The following is an 18980-nucleotide window of genomic DNA, read 5'->3' as shown; positions in this document are numbered from 1 at the left end:
CGAAAAACATGATATACCTGAACCTTATACACAATACCAGAGTCCTACTAACTTCATAGTTATAAATATACATTTCCAAAAGTCCATAGAAATATTCTAAAGACTCACACAAAATCCCTCTTCCAATTCAAACACTTACCCCGCAGCTAGGGCAATACTAAAACCTCCTCTATCTCAGAGCCTTCACTTCAGTTCATAAAGAACATTCACCAAGCGATTCACAAATAACCTTCACCAAATGGTTCACAAAGAACCTTTACAACAAAAAGATGATTATAATGAAATGTTCCTTTAACTTGAGCTAATATCAAATACAATCAACCTCACACTAATCTCTCAAGGATTGAATCACACAAGATTAAAAAGCAAGAGATATTGAGCACTTGTGAATGAATAACTAAAATGCAAAGTGTTAGGTTTTGAATACAAAAGATATTTTTCACTATAGAACTTGTAAAATCACCAAAATCACATTAAACAAGTCTAATGACTTGTATTTGTAGCCAAAAACCCTTACTAGCCATTATTGGACCATTAGGAGCAAATCTTAAAAGAAACTAGCCATTTTTTAACTATTGGTGCATTGTTCATGATGCGAATCGTCGACGAGTCTACCTGACTCGTCAACAAGTCCTCACTAGTCGTCGACGAGTGAATCTCATTCATCGATGAGTCACGTGGGCTGAAAACTCATTTTGGCTACTAGAATCTCTCGTCGACAAGTCAATACTTAGTCATCAACGAGTCACTACCATTCGTCAATGAGTCCATGACATTCATCAACAAGCCAGCAAGCCAGAAACTCAAGTAAGGCTACTAGAAACGTTAGTCGACGAGTGCATGGCCCTAGTCGACGATTGCTCTATTTTTCCCAACCAAAAAGCCTTCTAATTACTTAAAACATTCTTGGACAAAAGTATATACAAAATATCAAGTTTAATAAAGATTAAAACTTGTCCAAGTGAGTTTCTCCCTAAATATAGGATATCTTGTTTATGAAATCACATTTGAAAGCTCATTTGATATCTTATATGCTTAGTATGCCCTTTATGAAAATATACTTGACTTTTTTTAGGCTTTAGAACATAAAGCTCGTTTTGACAAAATCGGGACAAAGTATGTAGAAGTTTGTAAAACCAAGATGTTAGAAACTTGTCCCTTATGAAAACATATTTAAGCTTAGGATTCATTTGACAAACTCTTTGTTTTATATTTGAAAACTATAAATGTGAGTTTGTGACTTAAGTGAAAACCTATAAACTCAAGTGTCCTAATATGCATATGCATTTTGCTCAAATCTTGCTCATAAATCATGCATGAAACAAAATTATAAGAGTTACAAAATAAACTACCTCAAACACACACCTATTACTTATAATTAAACAAAAGGATTCCTTTGGTTGTGCTTGTGTCATTTTCAAGTGAGTGTCCATCTAATCTTTCTTACTCTACGACTACTCAGTCCAATCTTTGCCTTTGATCTAGTACTTTATGTATTTGACACTAAAACCTGTACTAAATATGATATGTAAAGATAGGAAACATTAAGAACAACAAATAGATTAATATCATCAAAACATATAAACCATGATTATTTAGCCCCTAGGGCTAACATAAACATTGCTCTTATTGAAAATTAGAATCTTCACATAGTAGAAACGAAACTACTCTAAAGACTTTTGCAATCCAAAAACTAAAAAAAAACCAAAATCAAAAATCAATACACGACTTGACGACCAAAAGGAGATCCCTTTTATCTCCTAGAAGTTTCGATTTAATACCCCTTAGGGTTTACACGCGTTCAAGTTCAAATTAGGAGACAATCAATGAAAAAAAATCATTAAACAGATTTCTGAAATCAACCGGAATCGACCTGGTCACACCTTGGTCGAGTCATGGTCGACACAGTCTAGAAGATCTTCATGTTTAGTCAGTGGCATCATCGACCAAGTCGCACTTCCAAGGTCTCCTGGTCACGCCTTGATCGAGGATCTCTGTGAAACTACTGTTAATTCGCACTCTGGAATCATCTAGCTCGACCTAGTCACCCCTTGTGACTCTTGGTCACACCACATGGCCGATCAGGGTGATTTTTGCTGCAGTTGAGTCAAGGTCATGGAGACTTAGTCGAATTGTGACTTGAACTTGGTCGAGCCTTATGCTTCCAAATTGTTGCATTAACCCCTTACACTACATAACTCTTCGATTTAAACTTTAATTTCCTGAAACATTAAATATACCACGTGTGACTCTGAATAATAATAAGAAGTGATAATTATGGAGTTAATAGAAATATCGCATAGGTAAATGGGGAACTAAATAAACATATTTAGGAACACATCAACTATAGCATGATTTATGGTGTCTATGCTTAGTTAATTAAATTCTTAATCCATAGTGTTTTGAGTGTATGTGCCTGTGTAAGGGTTGAACCATAGGATTAGGTCGATCAATCCCATCCTACCTCACTTCTTCTTTTTCTTCTTAGCTTCTTTCTTGAGCTATGGACAATCAGGTTTTGTGTGACCTAACTTTTTGCAATTATAACATGTTGGTGGTTCAGCCTTTGTTTCTTTCTTACTAGATTCTCTTTTGTCCATTTTTGATCCTCTAAATTTTCTAGCAAATCTCTTATTATTTTTAAAGAACCTACCTAGTCATCTAGTGAATAATGCTAGGTCATCATCATCCATCTCATCATTTTCTTCCTCACTCGAGCTTTCTTTGGAAGCTTTGAGTGCTATGGATTTCTTATGTTTGCCACCTTTAGTTGATATTTCATTTATAGCCATCTCATGAAGTGACCCAATGAGTTCATCTAGGGTAGTGTTCTTTAAGTTCATGCCTTCAATTATAGCAATGGCCTTGGGTTCCCAAACAGGCAGAAGTCCTCTAAGGATTTTCCTAATCATTTTATAAGTTGAATAATTCTTTGCAAGTTCATTCAGGGAGTTCATTATATGAGTGAACCTAGCATACATACCTGATATAAATTCCTCTAGATTCACCCTAAAGGCCTCATACTCACTGGTGAGCATGTCAATTCTACTATCCCTAATATCTACTGTTCTCTTATAGGTTACTTGTAGTTTGTCCAAAATTTCCTTTGCAGTTTTACATCCCATTATTCTATTAAACTCATTTGCGTCTAATGCACAGTATAAGGCTTTCATAGAACCAAAGTTTATTTGCAATTGTTTCATATCAATCTCATTCATTTTTTTCAATTCTTTAGGAACTTCCTTGTTTACTATAGTCTTAAAAGGAACATAGTCCCCTTGGGTTATTACTCTTTAGACTCTCCAATCCATGGTTTGCAATATTCTCATTCTTTATTTCTAGAAGGTGTAATTCACACTATAGAAGATTGGGGGTTGAGAGGAGGATTACCCTTCCCTGAAAGGGGATACACCTATGTTTGCCATTACGATCTTTGTGTAACTACCTATTAGGATTTGCTACAACCTACACTTTGATAACAATTGAAAGTACGGTGTAGTCCCAAGAGAAGGGGGGGGGTGTGAGTTGGGTATTTAAAATTTTATTATGCGGAAACTTGATTTATTTTAAACTTTTTTAACAATCTCAATCACCACACAATAACTAATCAGTGAATGACTATACCAATAAGCAATCCTAAGTATATATGTAATTTGAAAAACACAATCTAAATTTTACGTTCAGCAGTTTTAAATATCCAATCTAAATTTAGACAATGAACAAATATTTATTTAAAATAAGATTCAACAATATAACTCAAGCAAGTTCTTATGCTTGGACAATCAAACCACAAAAATAACTTTACCTTAGCCAATCAAATTATCATCTAACTTTCAACTGAAAACTCAAACCATACAAAGCATTAACAAACCGATTTAATTATTCAAAATGAACCCAATCAAATCTCAACATTCAACAGATTTTTCCAATAAATTTAAAACATACACAATAGTTAATTAGTGCCGAAATTAAAGAGAGTCAGGGAAAGAAGAAAAACACAAGGATTTTTTACAAGGTTCAGCTTCCTGCCTACATTCTTACCCCAAACAACTTGCTATGAGGATTTTTCTTACTCTCTCTATTCAATAGATGGAGTTCCCTCTCTCCGTTGGAAGGTGGAGACCCCTCTCTAGCAAGAACATCCTCTTGCTAGGCAACAACTTTATCCCCGAGTCGTCAGTTTGCAAAACATCAATACAATTGTGCGTACAATCAAATAACTCCCACAGTAAAGCGTGTCTAGTCTAATGCCCATTTGATAAATATTTCCATCCATCCCTCTAATTCCTTGTTTTGAAAGTGGCATTTGAATTGTGCCACTTTCTCTTTTCCCATCTTTTTTGTCCTCAACTACTAAGATGCTCAAATAGGAGCCGTCCCACCGACAATTGAGCTAGCGGCGACCAGGGAGGGATGTCCCACCTAACGAATTCATGAGATTTTGTACAAAGATAAAACCACTATATACTCTAAACAGCAATTTGCAATGAAGCTCACAAAGAAATCAAGGGTTTTCTGATTTATGGTATGAGAATTTCAGAAGATTGAATCAAAAATCTATTTAAGGCTTTGAGGAATGCGCACAGCTGCTTTTTGGAGTATGAATCAATGTATAACGAATGTATATCAGTGTGTATTGGTGCCCTAATGTGCATATAATAAGCCTTATTAACTTAGGAAGAAATCTTACCATTTTCCCCAAGTTTGGAAACCAAATCTCTCAAAATAGGAAAGAAATTAGCGTAGTTTTTAGGTTCAAAACATTAACTTCAGTCGCCTGAACCATGCATTCAGTCACTTAAGCCATTTAAAATATGCACTTTAGAACTGGCAATAGTGATTCAGTCACCTGAACTCGTGAGTTCAGTCACTTGAACCTGTTGGGGTGACCTGAATTCCATTCAATCACCTGTACTGGCACTATTCTGATTTATTTACACTGGCAGTAGCAATTTAGTCGACCGAGCAAATTACTCAAGCACCGAAACACTCTATAACTCAGTGTATTTCCATGTTTTTTATTCTAAAACTTATTTGTATTACTTTGAAAAGAATTTTGAACTTGTAAAAATATTTTCCAGATTTATAAACAGGTCTTTAAGTCCAATATTTATTCTTAAAAGTTTCATAAAAAAATTTGAAGTTTAAGAGTACTTACATGAGACTTTCAAAATATCTAAATAACAATAAATCCTAAGTCTTTATATTTAGAAGCTTTAACTTTGTCCAAACTTTGTCAATACTTCAATGTACTTGTTTTCTTCATGACTTGTGAATTTAAGTTGAACTTCATCCAATCTTTACCAAGTTTAACCATTGTGCTTGAAGGAAGATAATACTTGAAATTTTACTTGAAAGCATAATTATAATACCTTAATTTATTATCATCAATATGAGATTAAGCCTTATTAGGTCAACAGGGTAAAATGGAAAAGTGCTTCAAGTGTGCTTTGTGAGTGTAGAATATATTTAAAATTAAAAGGAAAGTTTTATAGGATAACTATAAGACCATCTATGTTATATGGATCAGAATGTTGGGCGATGAAGAAACTGAATATCCAAAAAGTAAAAGTTGTCGAGATGAGAATAGTTAGATAGACGATTGGTATAACATTGAAAGATAAATTAAGGAATGAACATATTCACGGTAAGTTAGGTGTAACTCCTATAGAAGATAAGATAAGGGAGGGACGACTCAGATGGTATGGACACTTGCAACGTAGGCCACATAGCGCGCTAGTGAGGAAGAATGAGTTAGTTACTGTGGTGGGTAGTAGAAAGGGTAGGGGTAAACTTAATAACTTTAAAGGAGATAGTAAGGATTTAATATCCCTGTCAAAAGAAATGGTTCATGATTGCATAAATTGGTGGAAAATGATTCATATAGTCAATCCCACCTAATGGGGCTTAAGGCTTAGTTTTGCTGTTGTTGTTGTTGTAGTGAATGTCAATGTCTTTTTACCAAACCTCCAAGGAGGTCAATATATTTTACCCTAAATAATATTTTAACACTATTCCTAATTAATATTTAAAACTTTCTTACATCCAAACTAAATATATGTTAATCTTTTATATTCTAAGAAGAAAAAAACATCTCATCATCACTTGCACGGAGGGGCTTTGAGAGTAATGTAATTTGACTAAATATCCTTTTTTATTTTTATTTTAAAATTTGTTAAATTAATGTTTTTCAAAATCTCTACTAATAATTGAATAATAATTAATTATTAATTTTTATAACTATTTTAGTAAATAATTTAATTCATGACATAAAATGGTATTCTACTTGGGATGCTAATTCTATTATTTGAGGGAATTGTGATTTCTACCCAAATGGATTGGAAATTATTTCTCTTCCCTGGAATCTAATCAATTTCTCATAAATACCCTTCCATCTCCCCTTCTTCCTCCTTGAAAACCCTTACCTATGAAGCCATCCCATCCCCCTCATTCGAGTGCCATTGTGAGCTCTTGCCGCCGTAAGCAATCACCACATAAGCCATCTCATACTGTGGGAGCTACTATGCTACTTTCTTTACCGAAGAGGATTCATTTTTGAGAACTTGTCCATCACTACGCAAGCCTCACCACCACGAGCCATCGTTGACCTTTGCTACCATGGTCTCTCACCGTTGAAGCATGCATCCTCGTTATGTTCATCAGGGATGACAAGTTCCCTATTCCAAAAGCCAGAACACAATTCATCCATCTTGCAGAAGCAGAAATATTTTTAAAGTTCGATCTGAAAGGTGCTTTTTGGCAACTCGGCATTCACCCAGATGACAGATATAAAACAGCGTTCTGTATTCCGAATGAACAGTTTTAATGGACTGTTTTGCCCTTCGGTTTAAAGATCGCGCCATCACTGTTTCAAAAGGTGATGACTAGGATTTTTAATCCTATTCTGCATAGTACCCTGATTTACATTGATGATATATTATTGTTTTCAAAAAGTCTTGTAGATCACCATCACCTTCTTGATCATTTCCACCAGATGGCCTCACAGTACGGGATAATGCTGTTAGAAAAGAAAAGCGTGATTGGACAAAAAGAAATTGATTTTTTGGGGATGAAAATTTCTCACGGAACCATCTGTCCAGGTCCACATCTCGCAGAGCAATTATTGCAGTTTCCAGATGTTAATCTTTCCGTCAAAGAAATTCAACAATTTCTTGGCATAATTAATTACATCAGAGACTTCATCTCACATGCGAGCCATCACACTAGCTCCCTGTCACAACTGTTGAAAAAGAAACCACCCCCATGGGGCCCTGACCAGACATATGCTGTCAAGTATTTGAAAAAAGCTGCCAAGGATCCACCGCCTCTGACTATTCCATCCACAGGAAATCTTATCCTCCAGTCAGATGCCAGTGACCATTATTGGGGTGCCCTACTTCTTAAAGATAAGGATAACAAAAGAGCCTATTGTGGACACGCAAGTGGAGAATTCAAAGATTCTCAAAAGCACTATCACACTATGTTCAAGGAAATAATTGCGGTGAAAAATGGAATTCAAAAATTTGACTTCTACATCAGATCAAAGCACTTCACAGTTGAAATAGACAACTCATCTTTCCCAAAGATGCTTGAATTCCGGAACAAGATTCTCCCTGATCCACAGATTCTCAGACTGAAAGACTGGTTTTCTTGATATGACTTCTCCGTAAAGCATATAAAAGGTGATCATAATGTCCTCACTGATATGTTATCTCGCCCTCGGAAAACATCCTTCCTCATATCCAGACACTGACCCATACCACTGATTCTCATGGCCTCATCCTCATCATCACCACCAGATATCCTCTATCTTGGTGCCTCTACCCAGATTCATTTCCCGCCAAAAATACCTCTAGAAACCACTAATGTCTCCAAAATCAAGTTCTGTGCAAAACCCTTCGGTTACCACTATGCCCAGACTATTGGCCATCACCATACCTTCCCAGCATGTCCATTCCTCAATCCCTATGTCATCAAATCGTCATCCTTCAATACCCATGTATTATGGTATCTATGGTATCTTTCTATTTTACAGGTACATGCTGTATTCCTCCCTCTTCATGAGACGTATGCCCATCTTCATGATCCAGCCAACCAGAAGTCCCTGTTCTGGACCTTCCTCCAGCTGTTCGATCCGCTATTCACCTGGAGAAAGAAGCTGACTACCCTCATGGGTAATCACAATCTCTAGAAGATGGACCCAGCTGAAGCAGCCGCAGTACACAGTATCTTCATACTTCATAGGCCGTATTTCTACAATCCGACCAGAAGCCTCTTATGGTCCCAGAATCAAGCCTTCGAATGGGATATGCGGTACAACCTTTCTTCATGGCCAAGCTACAAACCCTCATTGCTGAACCATCTTTGCGAAATGAATGATCTAAAGTTCTGTTCCGAACTCGTCACAACCATTCCAGACGAAATTCCTGCTCCCAAGCCGCCTGACAAAGATACTCCTGATCCAGACCCTATGGATACAGATGATGAAGACAATCCATGGAAGCAGAAGACGTACTACCATCCGATACATGGACAGATCACGGATGAAGACTACGTCAACCTCAACCTCTCGCCATCTCACCGAAGTCCATAATGGCAGGCTACTTTATGTATTATTGTTACTAAAGTCCACAATGGTGGGCCGTCCTATGTCTGTGTGTGTTGTAAGTTTGTTTTTAAGTCAGTATTTGTTGGCTTGATTTGTCAAGAAGTCTTACATAATTAAAGGTGGTGGGTCACTCCCGCACAAATGCAGCCGCCCATGTGCTGTCACCTTTATCTATGTCTATGACAGTAGTTGAGTCATCTAAGTCGTCTTTTTCGATTGTTAGTCGACGCCATAAAAGTCTTCACTGACTTTGCTTTATGTCGTCGTCCGTCTTTATGTCTCTATCGTGTTTACTTTATGTCATTCTCAAGGTTTGCTTATTATGTAAGCTTCGGGGTCTCAGACCTCTATATTAAGGGACTGCCTTCCCTTTTGTAAGGTAGAACAAGTTTGGGGGGAGCTTCTCTAGTTTGAAATAAAATCCCACTTTGTGTTCTTATCCTCCATGGCTTTCTAATTTCCTTCTTCCCCTAAAGGCTATTTGCCCGAAGGACTTCTATTTTCTTAATTCTATGAGCTTGTAATGTCTCTATGATATTATGAGGGATATCTTTACAGTGGATACCCGTAACCTGCCGAGTTACTGTGCTGGCGTGAGGCAAACCTCTGGTTTAACGAAACTGTAATGGGTTCCTTAAATGATCATAGCATGGCACCGAGTATGCTCTGTGCTTGCCTCTAAGGAGGATCCTGCACATCAGAAAGGTTGTACGGTCCCTGAAGACCTCATCTGGTAAAGCATTTGGTTGAAGGATCCGAGTTCTCTGTTTGAGTGGCCGTGTGGAAGGCGTGTGTTGGAGATGTGGTCCTAGATTGATTGCTTTTCTTTGGAAGGTCTTGGGGCTCCCGACTAAATATTAATTTTTGAAAAATATTATATTTTTTAATTTTATTTTCATAATCATTTTGTGAGAAAATAATAGTATTCTTACGTTAATTCTATTCGGACTTAATTTTATTTCAATGTGAATTCCATTTCAACCTCAAATTCACTGCGCAATCCAAATGGGGTTGCTAGTCGGTTTTGCAAGGCAAAGAGAATATTATGGGCAGCGCATTCCTCGCAATCAGGAAGAAACGAAACAAGCGTAGCCAACGCAACCTCGGGGTTATGGCCAGCACCGCCTGCTCACCCACTGATATGACCCTTGGTTGAGAAGCTCTTACACCTGCACGGCTGAACTAGAAACAGAGACGCCAAGACGGGAGACAGAATGCTGATAACGGTCACAGAAGCTTCTTGTTCTCCCAACTGCTTAAACATCTCCACTCTCTCTCCCTTCACCCTCAAACCCTCATCAAGGTTCCGAAACTCCAGCTGCAGAGCTAGCTGCGCTGTCCGGAGGATACACAATTGTGGCATATCACGGAAAGCTGCCTTTGCCTGCCGCAGGTATGATGTACTCTTTTGTTTCTCTTCTAAAATCACTTCCACCTGGATAAATTGCTGATGCGGGGCATCGTAGTTCAGTCTTAGGAATCTTCTGTGAAGTGGGTCTTGAATCTTTTCCATCAGAAAAAAAACAATATCTGGGACTCGCTTGTGTTGTTGGGATGGAATTTGCTTCATTTTTGTTCTTGTTTTGTCCGACTTCTGATGTTGTTTCGTGATTCTTCTTACACTGTGTTATTTGTTATCTTTTGAATTGACGAAGATTCTTGTAGGGAAATAAATACGTTCAGGCAGGATTCGCACGTGCCTTTGTTGCTTTTGGGAGGAATTGGTTGTGAAAACGGTGAAGGAAGAGAACGAGAGATTAAGGAATCGGATTTATGATTGTAGTTTTTCTGGAGTCTTATCAGTTCTCCCCCTTCTCCTCCTTTTTGTGTGCTTGGTTTTCTTTGCTATTACTCTTTGTTGGGTGGGTCAGACGGAAGGAAATTAACCCCAATAATATTAGGATTGAAGGATTAATGCCTGCTTTTGTGGGCAGGTTTTTGCTGTGCAAAAAGCAGCTTCTTTTAAAAAATATGAAGAAGAAGAAGAAGAAGAAGAAGAAGAAGAAGAAGGATATATCGGGGAAAACATGTGGCACTTTCCAAGTTCAAATTCCAATAACAAAAGTACAAAGTTTCTTGTGCAAATCATTTGAGCCTGAAAAATGTTGGCTTGACTCCAATTTTTATTTCGCTCAAACTTGTGGGAAGAGAGGATAGGTTGAAGCAATAAAATCTCCCACATGGCCATCTCCATCTTAGTCTCTTAACTTGTGGCACTTCCCAATTTCAAATTCTTCTTGTGCAAATCATCTAAACTGGAAAATTGTTGATTTGTCTCCAATTTTCATTCTGCTTAACCTTGTGGGAAGAGAGGATAGGTTGAAGCAATGAAATCTCCCACATTGCCCTCTTCATCTTAGTCTCTTGGGACGGTTGTCTTAAATTCAATAACTTGGGTTGCATCATCATCTTCCTTTTTGCAATTGCTTTCACCTATTTAGGATGTTGTGTAGCTGGATGCCCAAAACCATGGGCCTTGGTTCTCGAAGCACTTGATTTCTGGTTGGAATATTCCGAGTCTTCCATGTAGTGGTAGCCTAAACACTTCTACCTAATAGTTTAATTGACTTCTTTCATACAACTCCATTAACAATCTTCTTAAACAAAAGGGTCAATGTAGGTCTAGGAGGATCAAGTTGCATATCCTCCTCTATTTGAGTGGCTACTAGAAGTTTATCTCCCATTTTAACAAGATGACATGCAGCAAGCTTGGATGCAATAGCTGTCTTTAATCTTTTCCTACACAAAGCAGTCATTATATTTTCTTACCATTGTGCACCTTCATGAGGAGCCAAATGATAGAAACTACTTGTGTAATAGGCTACCATCTTGTCTTCTTGTTTCAACTAAAAATTTGTAAAAGAACATGCTGCTCTTACTTGGGAAGTATGTTGGAATTGGTGTATTCCCAAGAGAGGGGGTGAATTGGAAATTTAAAATATTCCTTCCTAGGTTCAACTAATCCAATAGCAGTATACCACAACCTAGGGTCTATCTAAACACATACCAATTCAACAGATAAATTACTGAGCAAATATTATAACAATTAAAGCAGTCTTAGTATATTATTCCTTTAGAGCAGTAAATAATAACATATATGTGCAGCAAATTAAAGAATGAAAAATAAAATTGCGGACACACAATATATTATCGAGGTTTGGCCAATATTGCCTACGTTCCCACCTCCAGCTCACAAGTAAGAGGATTCCACTAATTGCTCACTTACGGGTGGAGCGACACTGTTTACAACACCTTACAGGCTGGTGCATCTAGTTATCCTAATCGGGTCTGAACCAATCCGGTGCTCTCCTAACCGGGTCTGAGCAAGTTCGGGACTTTTCACAGGGCAAGCCTCTCTCTTCCGACCACACGTCGGGAATACAACAGATAATTAAATTATTTTGTACAAACAAATGTTTCTAATACAAGCTGATGTGTAATAAACACAAATGCCCTCACGTATGATATGAATATAAGCTCAGTGTGAGTATGTGTATTTCTCAAAATGATTTTGTTATCTTTGAAAATAATGTATATGATAAGCACTTCAAAGATTCAATCCTAATTTAATTTTTCTCCCAAAAAAAATATCTCAAATAATAATAGGAGAATTTAGGATATTAGCTTTCAAATAATTTTTGCCAACAATAAATGAAATATATGCTTTTCAAAGATCTCAAAAACCCCCAAATGATATCTCCCAGATATATTCTTAAAGAAAATAAAGTGTTGGAGATTTAGGGTTTTAAGCTCCAAAATATTTTTGCAATAAAGATAAGTGAGTTTTTGGAATCTTACAATAGATGTGCAAGATTCTCAAGTTAAGACAAGTTTTCTCCGAGAAAATTTATCAATAAAACTAATAGAGAGAACTTAAAATCAACTCTCAAAGAATTTTTGAAATGAATTATATGAGAGAGTATATGTTTTTTATATTGAAAAATCAATGCCCAAAGTGAATGCTCTCTTAAAAAAAATTGAATGGAATATGTATAAGAGAAAAAAATTTTAAGGCTAAAAAATATTTAGGAGGGTTTTCTAATCTAAGCTCATAGTTTAAATTTGAGTAATGAGGGGGTATATATAGAGTGTGGAGAAATTTTGACCATTAGGGACATATTAGGTATTTTGGAAAATGTTTAATGATGTTTAATTAAAAATTAACCCTTGTTAACCACAGTAAAAACCTATCAACCCGAGAGGTTCGGTCGACCATGGCACGGGTCGGTTGACCGTACCAAAGGCGACACGGAACCCTTCGTTGGTTTGGTCGACAATGGCTTAGGTTCGGTTGACCACTCATATAGATTCGGTTGACCAAGGCCAGTTTGAACTAAGGTTTGGTCAACCTAGTAGTTGGGGTGTCAGTGGTTAAAAATTCGGTCGACCGAGGACGGTGCGTTCAATTTAGTATGGTCGACCGAGCGGAGTCAACATGTTGACTTCTAACCTGTTCGGTCAACCGAAGCGTTTATAATGCAAATCGGTCGGTCGACCGAGGCTTAGTCAAACATTTGACTTTCTGGCCTACGGTTTGTTCGGTCGATTGAGCTAATTAATACTGGAAGGGTTCAGTCGACTGGGCTTTTGACTTTGGTCAACTCCTCAGTTCGGTCGACTGTTGAAGTCCAGTTCAAAAATTGGTCGGTCGACCAAGGCTTTTAATTAAGCCCAAAAACCCAACGTCGGTCGACCGAAGTCTTTGTAAAATTCATTTTGGCTTGGTTTTTCACCTTAAGCTATTTTGAAAACCTTTGTACGAGAATAACTTTTAAGAGAAAGGTTTTTCTTGAAAATTTGTTGGTCTCTAAGGTTAGTCTATGGCCCTTGTTTGGTTTCCTATGGTCTATTTACGGTCATCTGAGCTTAGCAATTCATATGATGCATGCCATGCATTATTACAGATCAAATTAAAAATTAAAATGCATTTACAAGAAAAATAAATATATGTCTTCTTCAATGCTCCTCACTTCATGGACTATGCCAGATGTATGTGTTCTTTGAGTTTCTTTTGACTTCCATTTCCCTTTGTCTTATGTGCGTACCAAGATATAAACCTGTTCAAGCACTTAAAACACACATAAGATTCTTGTGCTTTGTCAGCATCAAAACAGGGATCAGACTAAAAAAGTCAACAAGGTACAAACTGTTCATGCATGGCTCCCTTCATATAATCCATTTTCTCATCTGACAGCATCTTCTCCTTCTAAAGATCCAATTACACCTTTCTAGCATCATTCACGGCAGACACCCAAAAATGCTTCACCCAGTCATCAAAATCATCAGGAGGACAAACACCACTAAAATTTGAGACTTCTGATTTACTTCTCCTATTCAAATGATCATTTTTGTCTTCATGCAGCTCAAAAGTGTGGGGAAGGAGAATCAATTGATCTCTTAGTCACTGCAGCATCAATTGTCAGCCAATTCACAGTAACAGTTCCAGAGCATTTTCAATATTTTTGCATCATAACAGTTCCTCCTTTGCAAACAAGTCAATATTAGTTGCCATTATTGCTGGAATTTTTTTTTTAAAGAGAAAAAAAGAAGTAGGATTAAGGAAATAGGGTGGGCTGTTGGATTTTTTTTTTTTTTTGATAAAAAAGAAGATATTTTAAGAGAGAGAGAATGCCAACAGAAGTGGATAAGAAATCCTCAATAAAGAAAGCTAAAACAGAGTAAAAGACCACCCCAAACAGAACTGTTCACTATCCAAAAAGCCAAAAAAGCAGTACTGAAGAAACCCTGTTTTAGTCCCTTTCTGTTATGGTAATAGAACACTGCAAATTTCCAATTCTCGTTGCCCCTTCTTAACCTTACTTTAATCCCCATCTCAGCTGTAACCCAAGACTGGCCGAGGACTGATCAGAGCAGTAGCCAAATTCCAAAGATCACTAGTCCAGAAGCAGTGTAACAGGATGTTACTGCAGATTCAGCTTCTATTCATCATGATTTTCCCCTTCTTTGAATTATTAGTGGTAAAATTTCTTCCCAGAGCTGCTTCCCAAGAAAAAAAAAAGTAACTTTATTTGAGGTTAGAGCCTTCCAAATAGTATTCCAGGGAAGTTAACACCACCAATATCTAAGCTAGGTTTGGGTTGTCTTGTTTCAGATAGAAGGAGCTGACCGCGAAGCAGCTATTTTTGCTTGGCCTCCACTTATGTTCATTTGGATTAGTCTGATGAATGACATTTCTATATGAGCAGTAAAAGAATTTAACAAAGGCTTCATGCTCCCAGCCTTGGGTATTTATTTCAAAAGGAATGTCCCAAAGTGTTCTGATGTTAGAGCTATCAATGTGCATACTTGTAAGTGCATCCTTATACTGGCCAAGCTGAAAATATCAGGGAATTGTGCTCTTAGTTGGCTGAGACCACAAGAAGATGCTGTCACCATTTCCAACTTCAAAGTAAAGGGGCTGCCCAGTGCACAAAGCTCCTTTGTATGCGGGGTCTGGGGAAGGAGCAGACCACGATGGGTCTGCTGTATGCAGCCTTACCTTGCATTTTTGCAAGATGCTGTTTCCATGCCTCAAAGCCGTGACAACTTTACTGTTGGGATCAAAGCCATATTTTGAAAAAATAACTTTCCTCCAAAACTGTTCCTTCCCAACCCATAAACCTCCAAAGCTATTTGTTGAGGAGGCTTTGTTGAACAAGGTCAGAGATTGCAGTCCCAAACTATCTATCTGCATAGGTTCTAGAGAAACCTCCATTAAACCAATTGGTATTAGAATTCTTTCCCCATATTTTCTCAAAGGGATATTTTTGAATATCTGCAAACCTTTTGGACACCAAGTATGGTGTGGAAGAAGGGTCATGAAGTAGACCAAGAGATTTAAGAGAGTACTTTTTTTTTTTTTTTTTAAATGGTGAGTCTTTTAATAAGGGGGAGTGGTGTAGGACAAATATTAAGATTTAGATCTAGATAGGGAATATAGAAAAGCAATGCACCAGCAGGAGGAGGAGGAAGACAGAACCAGAAATGGAGTTTGGGAAGGAAGAAGAACAGAAGGAAGAAGAAGAAGAAAGAAGAAGAAGGGAGAAGAAGGAAGCAGAAGAAGGAAGAAGAAGGAAGAAGAGGAATGCAGGAACCTGCTGGGGAAAGAGAGAGATAAAGAGGGAAACTACAGTAGTCTGAAGTCAAAGCAATAATTGTACATCAACTTGCATATCCAGCACTAATACCACTACTACAACTAACACATATTTATAAATATGACCCAACTAAACACATAGTTACAAAAAACTAAAGGAAGTCATTCAAAGAAATACAAGAAGGTACTCCACACTATTTTCTAGACCTTAAACCAATGCCTTAAATAAGTGTGCTGAATGGGCGGCATAGGAGATGTAGATGGTCCTCCATCAGTGAGCCTTCCACCTTTTGAGAAGTAATTACATTTCAAGTCGGAAGCTTTTTTTCCAAACCTCTCAACTCTTGTCTCCCAAGTGCTTTAAGCCTTGAATGTGTTCCCAAGAGGAAGTCCTGAGTAATACAAAGGAAAAGCCCCCAATTGTAACCTATATGCCCTTCTCCTGTAGCTTTTTGATGCATGAGACTGAGAACTTTTATTGCAATGATGAAAAGCAGGGGAGACAAAGGGTCCACTTGAGATGAAGACCTACAAGATCTTCGGAGGTACTTTTTGATGGCTAGAGCTTTCTGATAAGCTGTCTCTAAAGACTCTATAGAAACAACTCAACATCTTGCTTAACATCCTCTTTGAGACCATTTACAAACCTAGTCACAGTGTTAGGTGTGACCTTAACTATATCACTTGTTAGCAAAAGCTCCTCAAATCATTCAATGCAGTTAGCTATAGTAGTGGTTTGCTTATGGTTCAAAAGTTCATTGAACAACTGGCTCTTAAAGGGAGAGGGATGTACTTTTTTTCCAATCATTGTCTCATCCCCACAGGGCAATATGAGGTTCACCCAACCGTTCTAGGGTTTTTTGCATAGTTTCCAATACTTCTTTATTGGTCCTACAAGTTTCATCTTGGCAAACCGAACTTTGTCCTCAACCCGTATACAGTACCAATTAAAGAAATCTTCCATCTCTAATACCTAGTCTAAAAAGGATCTGGGGTCTAATTTTCCATCATAGGCATGCACATCTACCTTGACCCTTATTGTAACATCACCATAGTCCTCCCAACCTTGCCTAGGGGAATGTGGAGCATGCCTAGGATTAGGTTGGTACTCTACGTTATTAAACTCTTCAAGGTTACCTTCATCAAACTTAGACTCGGATTGACCTAAGGCTGGAGGGGCGGAATTGGCTGACCGGTGTGTTTTTTAGCTTGATTCATATTGTTCGGTGCTAGAGGAACCCCTAGAGTAGGAAGAATACCTTGGTCTGACCCTATTGAATATGGGGACTCATTAGGGTGCCTAACTGATGGTTCTATGTCTTCTACAGCAGGGCGTTTACCTAACATCTTCATGACTTGGTCAAACTGTTGTGTGAGATGCTCAAATTTTTGATCTACGGACTCCTGAAGAGTGTCTAGTTGGATAGACAAGGATTGGGGTATCATTTGGGGCAAGTTTAGTAGGGTTGGTCTCAATGTTTTTGTAGGTAACCATGGTTAACGCAATGTGGTGTAATGATGCTAAGGAAGACTAAACTTGACTACAAGTGATATGAATCCTAAAACTACTACGGTGCACACACATGAAGCTAGAGAACATAATGCGTATGAATGGAAATGGTTTCACATGGCATGGTAACAATAAATGAACTAGGTATGGGTATGAACAAGGATTCAAATGATGAGTTAGCTAGGTGAACTTACAAGACAAAGGGCGGATTCCACCCCCCCCCTCCCCCCCTTTAAATAGTAGCAAGAAACTTGGAATTATCGGGTTACAAATTTTCCCTATTTTTACAAATTCTAGTCAAGAAAATATGAGAATTTGGTTACCTCACCAAAGATTTTGAGGACAAATTGCATTTGTCATCAAATTCCCAATGTTAGTCAAGCAATTGTCCAGCTCCCCATCCTCAGATCCTCAAGAAAGAGCCTTCAAACAGCAGCTGGAACTCAATCTGAATTCTGGTGAGGCTTCAAAAATTCTGAAATTTGCATGGGCAGCCCAAGATTAGGCTGTATTTGACATGAGAAATGTGAACCAAGCTTGGTACTTCAATATTCACTCAAATATCTAAATTCTTGTGGCTGGAAGCAATATCTTGTGGGTCTGGTCAAAACAGGGGAAGTCCAGCAACTTGCCCATGTGCCTGGCGGGTGTGCCACCTGTGATGGGCCTCCAGCGATTGCGTTCCGGATGGCGGTAGATCAGAGGTGGGGATTCCAGTGAGGGTGGCTTTGTAGCAAGGATAATGCAGGAAATGGGAGATTGAGTGGGGCAGTAGGCTGGGGCTGTTTCAGTTGGCACATGGGTTCACACCCTTCGTCAAGTGGATGTGAAAATGAAGGGAAAGGGGTTTTCCATGGTGTATGTTCTGGATGGCGAAGGAGGTGTGATAAAATAAAACCTAGGAAGTGGAGTTTGTAACTCAGGAGCACAACTGTAATTTTCTGGGAAGTTGCAGATGAACAGTGTTCAGTTCTCTGCAATTTTGAATGGTTTCATGGTGATCGTGGTTTGCTCTGATACCAATTTGATGCAGGAACCTGCAGGGATTGAGAGAGAGAGAGAGAACGAGGGGCCGGGGGGGGGGGGGGAGGGGAACTTAGCCAAGGATGAAAGGATGGAGAGACTAGAAGCCCCACTATGGCTGAATGGGCCACGGTTGCACTTGCTGCAGCAGAAGGCTGAGTTTGTAGTTGTTGGACTGTGCAGACCAGTGTGTTATGCTTCTCTCAAGACAGTTGATGATGTATTCAAAACCTGTTGGGGGGGGGGGGGGGGGGGGGCAGATGTGCTGGAAAAATCCACTTTAAGATTACCAATAGCAAATTGTTGAACTTATGAATAAAACTTTAAGAAATGTTACAATTGATAATTGTGAATAATTCAAAAACAAAATTAAAAAAAAACCCAACTTTTGCTTGCTTTTCTTCAGTATTTAACTTGAATATATATAGTAGTCAAAGGCACAAGGTGCACCAAGGCACAAAGGGTACTTGGAGCCAAGGCGGGAGGTGAAGGTGCAAACCTCACGAAGGGGAGGCGCACAATTATTAAAATTGTGTACAATGCCTATTTGATGGGTCATTGATATGTGAACACATCAATAGGAATATTAGAATTTAAAATGCCAAAATATTATATACCAACACATAAATGCATAGATATTTTGACTACCAAGTACCAAGTTCCAAGTGAAACATAGTTCAATACAAGCAATTAAGCATGCAAGAGTTTAAGCTTCAAATTACAAAGGAAATGAAATTGCCAAG

General features: G+C 38.1%; 1 protein-coding gene across 1 annotated transcript in view; it reads left to right on the top strand.

Annotated features, from left to right (window-relative positions):
* Positions 1-9571: 9571 nt before the first annotated feature.
* The window catches only part of LOC131157943 (preprotein translocase subunit SCY1, chloroplastic), a 59922-nt gene continuing 50513 nt past the window's right edge, over positions 9572-18980 (top strand). The window contains exon 1 of the mRNA XM_058112411.1: positions 9572-10001. Coding sequence (XP_057968394.1) covers positions 9823-10001 — 179 coding nt within the window. The 5' untranslated portion in view covers positions 9572-9822. The remainder of the gene's footprint in view (positions 10002-18980) is intronic.

The sequence above is a fragment of the Malania oleifera genome, chromosome 6 (genome assembly GCF_029873635.1).
Source record: "Malania oleifera isolate guangnan ecotype guangnan chromosome 6, ASM2987363v1, whole genome shotgun sequence".
In the NCBI taxonomy this organism is placed as follows: domain Eukaryota; kingdom Viridiplantae; phylum Streptophyta; class Magnoliopsida; order Santalales; family Ximeniaceae; genus Malania; species Malania oleifera.
Note: the sequence above shows the minus strand (reverse complement) of the source record. Positions and strands in the feature narration are given on the sequence as shown.